We start from the raw sequence: 12,122 nt of genomic DNA on the forward strand, positions 1-12,122 counted from the left end.
AGGTGATATTGTCAAAGTGCTGAGCTGGGAGAATTATCTTTGCCTTAGCATTGTGCATGGATATGAGTCGGGGAGGATTGCATTTGTCAAGGCTGAAGCAGAGGTCATTGTAGTGATCCATTCACAAGCTGATGTGAGGTTGGGTGAGAGTTTTAGCTGTGTGGATGCATAGCAAGGAATATATGTTGAAGATCTCAAGCACAGAGAATTGCCAAGTCTTTATCACTTCTGCTATTCTGTTCTTGGGCTACTGTTCTTAGCAAACTGCTGGTTGTGTGATGCTTTTATGATGTGCACAAATGAGAATGAGATGAGAATACTAAATTAATTCCTGTTTGTGATCCAAACTAAGATTTGAGCTCAGGTATGCAAATAGAAAAGCTAGCATAATAACCCACTGGTATATTTAGCCCCTTCAAGGTGTACTAATTTAGTCTGAGTCACACTTCACATGTTCTTAAATTGTTTAGATACTGATTTCTTTGAGATATGAACCTCTTAAGAATGGAATTTGAATAACACTAAAAGCAAACTACTGTATTAATTAAATATTAAGATTGTAGGATTTTTACTTTATAGATGTAGCAGTGCACAAGGCTACATACATACATTTAAGAGTAGTGGAAAAGTAGAATTTAAACACAAATAATAAATATTGAATCATTACAGTTTTATTGTAGGAGTAGCGCAGACAAATGGGCAGTTCCATTATTATAATTTCTATGGTGTATTGCATTGTCATTGTGTGGATATGTAACAAAGAGCCCTATTGTAATGCATATACACAGTTTCCACAGTAGCCTTTACTGTAGCTCCTATCTTAGAATTTACTGACTTCTGTGTAATTAATGCAATGTTAAGGTTTAGATTGCGGTGGGCAAACTACGGCCCAGGGGCCCCATCCAGTCCTCCAGATGTTTTAATTTGACCTTTGAGCTCCCGCTGGGGAGCGGGGTCCGGGGCTTGCCCCGCTCCGGCACTCCAGCCAGGCGGCTCTGCACGCTGCCGCTGCCCCTGCCCCAAGCGCCTGCAGACAGGGCAGCATGCAGAGCTGCCTGGCTGCACCTCCACATAGGAGCCAGGGGGGACATGCCGCTGCTTCTGGGAGCTGCTTGAGGTAAGCGCCTGGCTCCCTCCTGCACCCCAGCCCTGATCCCCCTCCCACTCGCTGAACCCCCTCGGTCCCAGCCCGGAGCATCCTCCTGCACCCACTATCCCTCATCCCCAGCCCCACCCCAGAGCCCGCACTCCCAGCTGGAGCCCTCACCCCCCCCCCCACCTCAACGCCTTGCCCCAGCCCAGAGCCCCTTCCGGCATCCTGAACTCCTCATTTCTGGCCCCACCCCAGAGCCCGCACCCCAACCCCAGCTTCGTGAGCATTCATGGCCTGCCATACAATTTCCATACCCAGATGTGGCCCTCGGGCCAAAAAGTTTGCCCACTCCTGATTTAGATGTTAAGGTCATCTTTTACCTTTAATTAAAAGAAGCCAGAATAGAAAAGCTGTTTCAATAAATACTTTTTCAAATGCACCTGTTTAGTTTAATGTCTGGGGATTGGTCCTGCTTTGAGCAGGGGGTTGGACTAGATGACCTCCTGAGGTCCCTTCCAACCCTGATATTCTATGATTCTCAAACAGGTTTTCTTCATTTTTCAAAATAATTACCTATGAGTTGAGAATTAGTAGGAGACCTCATTCATGAGTTGCCAGCTAGCCATTTCTGTTCTAAGTGTTTGTACTATTTATAAGCACAGAGATGGGGAAAGGAGAACAACAGTGGAAAACATAATAAAGAAAAGCATCTGTGTATGCAGACTTTAGACTTACAGGGGATTTACACTGTAACTTCTACTAGTTAATGTGCAGCAAAACCGTTGGGGAAAAAAAAATGATTTACTTCCTGGTGCTGCAGTGTCTTTTCAAATGAGTATTTACAGTTGTAGTATTTACTAGATCTCTTGTTTAAACTAGTGGAAGGAATACATTCTTGATAGATTCAAGTGATTTCATCCCTGACTTCATAATTGTATGGATGTGAAAGAACTGAAGCTAGTCTTGCAATAGCACAAGACAGTGAAGTTATACAGACTAAGCAATTTCACATTAAATATTTTGACACTAGGTTTTGAGTTATCAAAGTTAAGCTGAGATCATACAACCTGAATGTAATAGTAAAAAAATTAATTGGTTTGTCTTCTCTCTTCTCCCCACTTTTTCCTTTGTCTGTTTAGACTGTAAAATCTTTGGGATAGGGACTGTCTGTGAAGCATTTAGTATACGCTATGATATAGAACAGTCTAAATGTTATTAAAATTTATATAATCATAGAAATGTAGGGCTTGTAAGGAACCTCAAGAGGTCATCTAGTCTAGCCTCTTGTGCTTAGACAGCACCAAGTATGCTTTCCTGGACCATTCCTGACAAGTATTGTCTAACCCATTCTTAAAAACCTCCAATGACAGGGATTCCAAAACCTCCCTTGAAAGCCTATTCCAGTGCCTTACTATCCTTATAGTTAGGTTTTTCCTAAAATCTAACCTGTCTCCCTTGCTGAAGATTAAGCTGATTAATTCTTGTCCTACCTTCAGTGGATATGGAGAACAATTGCTGTCCTCTTTATAATAGCCCTGAGTATATTTGAACATTATCAGGTCCCCCTATAGCAGGGGTAGGCAACCTATGGCACATATGCCGAAGGCAGCACGCGAGCTGATTTTCAGTGGCACTCACACTGCCGGGGTCCTGGCCACAGGTCCGGGGGCCTCTGCATTTTAATTTAATTTTAAATGACGCTTCTTAAACATTTTAAAAACCTTATTTACTTTACATACAACAATAGTTTAGTTATATGTTATAGACTTCTAGAAAGAGACCTTCTAAAAACGTTAAAATGTATTACTGGCGCGTGAAACCTTAAATCAGAGTGAATAAATGAAGACTCGGCACACCACTTCTGAAAGGTTGCCAACCCCTGCCCTATAGTCTTCTTTACTCAAGACTAAACATGCTAAATTTTTGTAACCTTTCCTCATAGGTCAGATTTTCTAAACTTTTTATCATATTTGTTGCTGTCCTCCGGACTCTCTGTTGAATTTGTCCACATCTTTCTTAAAGTACTCAGCCTGAGGCCTCACCTGTGCCAAGTAGCGCAGGAGAGTTACCTCCTATGTCTTAAATACATGTGTTTGTTACTTACATAAATACTGATCAGTGTTTAAAATTTCGAAATCGGGTACGGTGTTTTTATTCAACAGAATGTTACTGGTGAATTGTGAGGGACTAGTTTAAGGATAACCCCACAACCCGTAACTACACAAACAAAACAAACTAACAGGAAGTGATGTTAGAAGAACAGGGATTTCTCATTGTGCTTTTACAGAGATAGGACAAACTTATTTATCCACAAATTTAACTTCCAGATCCTGGAATTTTGGGGAGTGGCTCTGGGCATTGGGATGCAGGATTACAATATTTTCACTGAATATAAAAAAACCCCAAACAACCTATTGGATTAGACTACTGCCGCTTTAATTTAATTATATGTAAACTGTGCCACAAACATGCAAAGGAAAATTGACAACTGTTACAAACCAAATGCATAACTACTTGTTTAGCATAAGTAGTTAGAATATGTGCTAAGTGACCATTCAAGGTAGAGTGGCCCCTTAACACACGTGCAGTCATGGGAAGAAAAGAGGGAGGGTTAGTGGGTTACAGATTGTAGTAATAAACCATAAATCTAGTGTGTATCTACTTATGCTAAACAATTTGTTCCACCTTGCATTTAGCTGTGACACTTGGAGTACCTTTCCCAGACTGGAAGAATTGCTCCGTGCAGCTCAAAAGCTCCTCTCTCTCACCAACAGAAATTGGTCCAATAAAAGATATTACCTCACCCATCTTGTGTCTCTCATATCCTAGGACTGACACAGCTAAAATTATGCTGCATTAGCACTAATAGGCTTTATACTGCCCAGGCAGAAGAGATTTTATCTGTTCATCTTAAAGATATGGATCCTGTTTGTATCTGACTTCATTTTGATTCTGTTGGTGGAAAGAATCCTCCAAGCCACCTGATAGAAACTCGTCTTTTGTTCAGCCGTGTTGTGACTGTAAGGATTTTTTATTTTTGTTTTTTGAGCATTAGCATGGTGATGAATTTTCCTGTTGTTGGCTTTGGTTAATATTTTAAATAACTACATTTTTGTAGAGTAGAGGGACTCTCTCACAACATAATAGGCTGGATTTTTTCACTGTATAGTATGTTGTTGTTTTCTGTAAGCCTTTATGTATGTGGACGTTTTTGTGTTCCATTCGTGTAGCTAACAAATAGTGTTCTAAATGTCACTGCTCAATCATAGAGACAAGGTGGACCAACTCTTTACCTGCCTTGTCCCTCTAATATCCTGGGACCAACACTGCATACAACTGCTCAATCATATTGCTTTTTGTTGCATACCATTCTTGTATGTTGCCCATATAGATTGCTAGCTCTTCATGTCAGAGATCTTGTCTTCCTGTCTTTAAAGGGCCTAGTATGTTCTTTCTGTTGTGAAAATGTGTCTAAAACTTACAGATCTATGCAGTCCCATTAAGTGTATGGAAACTCCTCTCCTTGCTGGCATCTTCTCTATAGGTACACCTCTACCCCGATATAACACTGTCCTCGGGAGCCAAAAAAAATCTTACTGCGTTATAGGTGAAACCGCGTTATATTGAACTTGCTTTGATCCGCCGGAGTGCGCAGCCTTGGCCCCCCGGAGCACTGCTTTACCACGTTATATTAAATTCATGTTATATCGGGGTAGAGGTGTAGTTGGGCTGTTAAATTCAGTTTGTTGAGAAATAAAAGCAGCGTGAAATTCTTTCCACTGGAATTCTGTTTGGTGGCATGTGTGTTGGAAGATGTCTGCTTAACAGTTAATTCTGATGGTACCCTAAAGTTCACCTTTCTATCTTTCTTTTATGTGCTGTGACTTACTTATTTCAGAATGATTTAGAATTACATTGTGTGTCAGTTTGATCTTGAGACTTGCCTGCTTTTCCAAATCTTTGCAGTTCATTTTCAAAAAATTTTGATCTTTGAAGACCATATTATTGGGTGAGTTTGAATGACTTGGAAACATAATTTAAAAAGGTGATGTTAGATTAGTTCTGCTATCTTTAGCTGTGGTCTTGTGGGAGAAGCAAGGGTGCAACATTTGATATGTAAAAAATGTTTACTAAGTAGAACAGGGAAGTTTTAACATCTATTTGGGGGGGGAAAAGTAAGAATAATAATGTAGATAATACACTTAACTATCTGGATTTGTTTTAATATTTTTGATATCTGTATAAAAGGGAATTAGTTTAATCCAGAGTGGATAAAAATAGATTATTAAAACATTTTTTATTTAAATTGGACTCTTAAATTTAAAATTAAATATACCGTATATACTCGATCATAAGTCGGTTCATTTATAAGCCAATCTCCCCCACCCCCCAAAATGGCTAAATAAAATTGGAAAATGTTTATGACCCATTCATAAACTGACCCTATAATTCACAGGTTGGCAAACTTTGGCTCCCGGGCCATCAGGATAAGCCGCTGGCGGGCTGAGACAGTTTGTTTACCTTGAGCATCCGCAGGCACGGTTTACCTAAGTAAACAAAGTGTCCCGGCGCGCCAGCTACTTATCCTGACGGGCTGGGACAGCAACTAGTGGGGAAATTTTTCGGGGGGGAGAAGCTGGGGATCAGGGAAGTAACCCCTGTGACCACTCGCCACATGACCACACCCCTAGCCTGGGACCCCCACACTTTCTACTTGGCGGGCGGGGCTGAGCGGTGCAGGCGCAGCCTGCCAGCCCTGGAGCTGCAGCTGCTTCCGAGGCTGTTGGGAGAGCAGCGTAGCCAGAAGCGGAGAGACTCTGGCCCCGCCTCTTCCCTTCTGGCTCTGCTGCCTCTCCTTTTCCCCCTCTGTTGCGGGAGAGGGGCTGTGTCCCACCTCTCCCTCTCTATACCTGTTCATAAGCCGACCCCCTTCTCTGATGCTTCCCTTTTGTACTAAAAAAAATTCAGTTTATGAATGAGTATATACGGTAGGTTGTGGTTGTTGGTGTGTGTTTGTTTGTTTTTATTAAATAAGCCTATTTTAAAATTTGAAATTGACAATTTATTTTAAGGCCTAAACTTATTTAATGTAAATGATTTCAATAGATAAAAAAAAATTTAGCAGTAATGTTTTCTGCAAAGTTTTAAAGAGAATCAAACCACTGAACGTGTTGAGGTCACTGGATGAGCACCTGGAACCAGAGTTTGTTGATGTGCTAAACCAGTGTTTGACAGCAATAGCCTGTTCTGTAGGTGCAGAGAGAATATTATCTTCATTTCAGCTTATTCAACTAGTTCAGTTCAGTGACTAGCTCATTGATACTTAAAGCCTGGTCTATACTAGAAAATGAAATTGGCTTAACTACGTTGCTCAGAGGAGTGAAAAATCCACACCCCTGACCAATGTAGTTAAGCTGACCTAACCCCCAGTGTAGACAGTGTTAGACTGACGGAAGAATTCTTCAGTTGACCTAGCTTTGTGGTCCCCAGTCTTTTTGTGGCCAATAGCACATTCATGTTTTCAGAAGAGTGTGGCGGGCACCAACAATTTTTCAAGGCTTATTTTGTATTTGTACATTAAATAATACCAAAAACATCATATTTAATATTACATAATATATGAATCCATAAGAGAGAAAAGATAATTTTACATGTAAAAAGGTATTAATTAAATTATCCATCAATTACTCTTTCACCTTACCATGTGAATTTGCTTTTTTATCTGCCTGTAAGAAAAACTAAGGAGTTTTTACAAAATAAATATCATAAACAGTTTACATCTTATTTATTTTAAAAAAGTAAAACATTGTTGAACTGCTGGTCCAAATATATTTTTTATTCTTACTTTAACATAGATAGCCAGTTATGGCTAATTACAAAGTAACAATACAAAGAATATTTTTTATCTGGATTTCAATAAACAAATATGAAAAAAAGTTAAAACACAAGTTAATCATACGCACTCATCAGCACTTAATGGAAAATAGGTATCATTAATTCACGTGGTTTTTCTAATAAAGTCAGTGTGATTTTTGGCACTGCTTTTCTTCAGCCAATCTTTCGTAGTTGGGAAAGTAGGATGATATTCCAGTTCATAAGCAATCGTCAAGATGGGCATCTGTAAGCTGAGATCTGTATTTTGATTTTATAATGTTCATTGTTGAAAACAGAACTTCACATAGATAAGAGGAACCGAAATAAGATTTTATTTTGTATGATACATTTTTTAAGGCAGGAAACTTTTTTCGGTTAACCAGATTCCAAAAGTTTTCATCTGTTGCGCAGGATTTTAGAACAATATCATTTTGAAGGTCTAAAATCTCCAGTTCCACGTCTTCTGTTCTTACTTGAATGAGACTCGCAATTGATGTAGCCATTTCTGTTACCTCTATTTGGCAAGTAAAAGGATTCACAAGAAAGGAAACTATAGCTCAATGATGGTGAACTGTTGAAATCTCTTTTCAAATTGTTCCAGAAGTATTTGAATGTGGATAACAAATGGTGATGGGTTAAAATCACTGTCACATATCATTTTCTTCATATTTGGGAAATGTACGAGAGACTATTTCTTCATATGTGACATCCACAAGATCAGTTTTGCTTTAAATGATTTTACAGAACCTATCATTTGAGCCACATGTTTGTCTTTTCCCTGGATTTCCCAAGATTTAAAATGTTCAATTTGTCAGTGATGTCGGCAAGAAAAGCCAAGTCCATTAACCAGCTGGAGTCTTCTAGTTGCTCGAAGTTCTGATTTGTGGAGTTCAGAAATTCTTTGATCTCTTCAATTAGGCTTAAAAAACGTGCAAGAACTTTACCTTTGTTCAGCCATCGTACTTCTGTGTGCAAGATAAGATCAGATTGTTTATTATCAACATCTTCCAACAGGACCTTAAAAAATCGGTGTTGCAAAGGTTTCACTCGAATAGAGTTAATTATTTTAATAATGACATTCATGACGTGTTGAAAAGAAAGAACTTTGACGCACAAAGCTTCTTGGTGGATAATGCAATGAAAAGACAAAGTTCGGAAAGGATTCATTCTTCTTGCAGAGTGCAATGAATCCATTGGCACTGCCCATCATTGCTGGTGCCCCATCAGTGGTGATCGCAGACAGCTTGTGTAGTGGCATATTAATGGATGATGCGTATGATTTGAATAAATGATAGATGTCCTACCCTTTGTTCACCCTTTCATAGGCAATACTTTTAGTAACTCTTCTTTTACGGTGAAGTCACTAAATACCATCCTCACTATAATTGCCAACTGCACTGTATCCGATATATCTGTCGACTCATTGAACTGCAGTGAAAACCAGTCACATATTTTCAAGTCATCCTTTAGCTGAATTTGCATGTTGCTTGAAATTGCATATATCCTCCTCGTAACTGTTTCTGATAACTGCAAGTCTTGTATTGTTGACAAAATCTCACGGTTGTTAGGTAATCCTTGAAACAGGCAATCAGCACCAGTCAAAAATGCTTCCTTCAACAATTCACCATCTTGAAAGGGTTTTTTCTTCTTTGCAAGCAGATGAGCAATTTTAAAGGAAGCAGTAGTAGCACTTTTAGACTTTACCACTTGTCTAGTGAAAACAGATTGCTGGACAGATAGGTTTGATTTGAGTTGATTAATTTTCTTCTTTCTCAACTCAGATTTAAGTGGATGGCTAATGTCAAAAGAGCCGTGATTAGTTTGGAAATGGCATTCAACATTGTTTTTTTTGGCATTGCAACAGTACCACTGCAGAATTAGCAAACACATTTCCCTTTATTTTCAATAAAACAACAGGATTCTTCCCAATCTGCGTTGAAATAATACGTACATTGTCTTTTATTGAACCACTCATTTTGGGGCAAAATGTTAAAAAATAATAAATCACAAATCACAAGTAAACAGCAGTATCAGTGCAGCGGAAGAATACTCGCATACAGGGCCAGTTCCAAGCACAAGCGGAACGAGCACGTGCCTGGGGCGGCACATGCTACGGGGCGGCATTCCGTCCATTCTTGGGATGGCAGAGTCCGAGCGGGTTTTTGTTTTTCTTCCTGCTTCGGCAGTTTGGGCTATTTTATTTATTTGCGCTTTGGCAGTTCGGGCGGCGGCAGTCCGAGCCGCTGCCTTTTTTTTTTTTTTTTTTTTTTTTTTTTGGCACTTCTGAGCAGCGTAGGGAGAAACAATCTTGCACCTGCAGCCCTGGAGTTCTCTGTCCCCGGCAGGCACGAGGCTGTAGCTTCTCTCCCCTGCTGGGCACTACTTTTCACACCGTGTCACTAGGCGGGCGCACATAAGTGCCCCGGCGGGCGCCATGGTACCCATGGGCACTGCGTTGGGGACCACTGACCTAACTACTGCCTCCTGGGGAGGTGGATTGCCTATGCTGATGGGAGAACCCCTCCCATCTGCGTAGGTAGTGTCTACACTGAAGCGCTACAGCAGCACAGCTGCAGCAGCATTTCAAGTGTAGATGAGCCCTAAGATACCAATTGGGAGTTTGAAAAAGCTGAAAAGCTCGTTTTCCTCTTCCAATATATGAATGAAAATTAAGTATGAGAGGATGTGACATACTGTTTCTATAATTTGGAAGGACATGGCGAGATCAGAAACAGTCAGTTCAATTCACTATCTACAGCTAATACTTCCTAGTTTAATAAATCAGTTGATTCTTAAATGCAAAACATGTTTTGATAACCTTCTTTTCTAGTGTACAGCACATTTAATGTAGTTTTATTTAATAATAATACAAAAATTAAAATGCTGTTTTGAGCTCTTTTAATTGCACATATTGCAAATGATGCACTTATTTACTAGACTATTTTCAAACATAATAAAAATGTAAAAAATAAGAAATGAAAATTAATTGAAATTGAGCTGTATAATTAAATAAATTTATAGGCACAGTGTATCCCTCCTGGTTAGAAAAAGAATAAGCCGCAGATTTAGTGTAAAGTCTAGTTGCAAATCAACATGTTTTAATAGTTACCAACCAGTGAGAATCAACTATTTTCTTTAGGAAAAGAACTAACAAGTACAAATACAAAACATGATTAAAATCAAGGTTGTATGGTTGCTGATTTAGGTCATGATGACAATCTGTTATTTAAATAGTTTTGATTTAAATCACTCTATCCTGATTTAATCTCTTACAACAGCATTTTTCAAAGCATGGGTTGTGACCCCTCCTTGGGGTAGGCCTGAAGGACTAAACTGTGTGTGTGTATGTATTTGGGGAGGGAGAGAGAGCATGGACAGGCCTTTCAGTTGTTTTTCAGTGTCTCAACTTTAATTTTTTTAAAGTTACTCTCTAGCTCTCATGGTTTTGAAGGATACCTTGAAAACATGAATTGAGTGTTATGTGAGAGCTGTCTGCCTGAATTTGCAAAGAGCTTGAAACAGTTAAGTAATCTGACCTCTGTTCATTTCAATGAGTGTTAACTCAGATGCCAATGATGATATTTTAAATGTCAACATTAACTATTCCATTGTTCACCAAAGCATGTAAAGAAAAGAAAGGATGTGCCGTGTAGTGAAGATCTATACAATATAACTTCAGTGACTGGCTCATTTTGGGTAGACCTCTAATAACAAAAGGCAGGGTTGAAGTGAATGTGATTAATTTAGTTTTCTTGAAATGGGGAGCTCAGCTTTAATAAGTTTGGGAAATGCTACCTTACAGCTGCATCACTTAAAAAACTCCACTTCAATCTTCAGAAAAGCTCTCAATGATCTCTGTTACTTCTAGTAAGGTACTTTAGATTGGCTGACAGATATTTTGTGATATTTGTGAGAACCAAACCTCCAGTTTCACTGCTTATCCTGCAGAAGCTTGTGTTTTTGAGACCATTATTTTCTTTGTTACAGCTGCACTCAAATGGCGATAGAGGCTTTGAGAATGTGGAACTGGGGATCATAGGAAAAAACAAGAAAATTCCAAGAAGGGTCATTCACTTTGCAAGTGGAGAAACCATGGAAGAATATAGCACAGATGAAGAGGAAGATCCGGTGCAAGAAAAAAAAGACCTCTTGCCTTCTATTGATCCTGTAGGTTTGTTACAGATAATTCTTTATTTTATTTGCCATTTACTGGAAAAGTGATAACCACTTTTTGCACTTGGAAGAAACATAAATAATTATTGAATTCAAATCTGACTTCTATTTTATTTTAGCTAGTTACAGTTAAGAATGTAAATAGGGTTTAAAAATAGTGACCATGTAACCTATTAAAAGTCTATCGGTTAAATGGTTAACCATTGAGGAGTTCACATAGGCGGGGAACTAGGGATGCAGGGGTGCTGCAGCCGCCCCACGTTTACATGGTGAGCAACTCCGTATAATAAAAGGGAGCAGTAAAGAACTTGCAAAAGTTAAATAAAATAAAAAATTGAAGTGTTTCAGAAAATACCAAAAATATATTTTAAAGTATGTTGTTAGACTACATCAAGTTCAACATCTACATTTTATTTCAACTATCCATATTTTCCTGATCATGTTGTGTTGGAAGGGTAGAACACTGTCTTTAATACTTTGTCTTGAATAAGTTCACTGTGGTGTCTGTAACCCAGGAAGTATAGGTATGGGGGAGGAGATGCTTGCTTATCTCACTTCATTGGAGTGTGTGCTACCATGCTCTAGCCACTAAGTGATGGCACATTAGAGGAACTAACCACACAATCATACCACTGTGTCAATACACCCATCACATCTTAAAGAAATGTGACTCCAATGGAGAGCTTTACTGGTGGGGCACCCACAAGGAGGATCATGGCTTTGGTATGGATATTCTGCTTGTTTCTTCCTGAAGAAGTGTTGTTGCCATGGGATTTGGTTAATTAGAGGGTAGCTGTGGGAAGGGGCTGTAGATCACATTTGTCTTTTCCATGGGCTTTGAGTTAAACTAGGTGGGAAAGAGAGAAATTGAGGATATGAGAGAGGCCAGGTTGAAGATCTGGAACTTCAGCAAAGGGGAAGAGGGTATGTGGGGAACAGAAATTGGGACAAATGCAAATTACAAGGGAAACTGTGGAGTTAA

The 12,122-nt window shown here is 39.2% G+C and overlaps 1 protein-coding gene across 2 annotated transcripts in view; it reads left to right on the top strand.

Annotated features, from left to right (window-relative positions):
* Positions 1 to 12,122, top strand: part of LOC101949882 (signal recognition particle subunit SRP54) — an 83,926-nt gene that overhangs the window by 49,680 nt on the left and 22,124 nt on the right. Inside the window, exon 2 of one of the 2 annotated variants that reach the window (XM_005285343.3) lies at positions 10,955 to 11,134. The exons of the other annotated variant lie outside the window; for it this stretch is intronic. Within the exon in view, the coding sequence (XP_005285400.2) occupies positions 10,955 to 11,134 (180 nt within the window). The remainder of the gene's footprint in view (positions 1 to 10,954; positions 11,135 to 12,122) is intronic. 2 annotated transcript variants of the gene reach the window in all.

This window comes from Chrysemys picta, chromosome 4 (genome assembly GCF_011386835.1).
Source record: "Chrysemys picta bellii isolate R12L10 chromosome 4, ASM1138683v2, whole genome shotgun sequence".
Classification (NCBI taxonomy): Eukaryota; Metazoa; Chordata; order Testudines; family Emydidae; genus Chrysemys; species Chrysemys picta.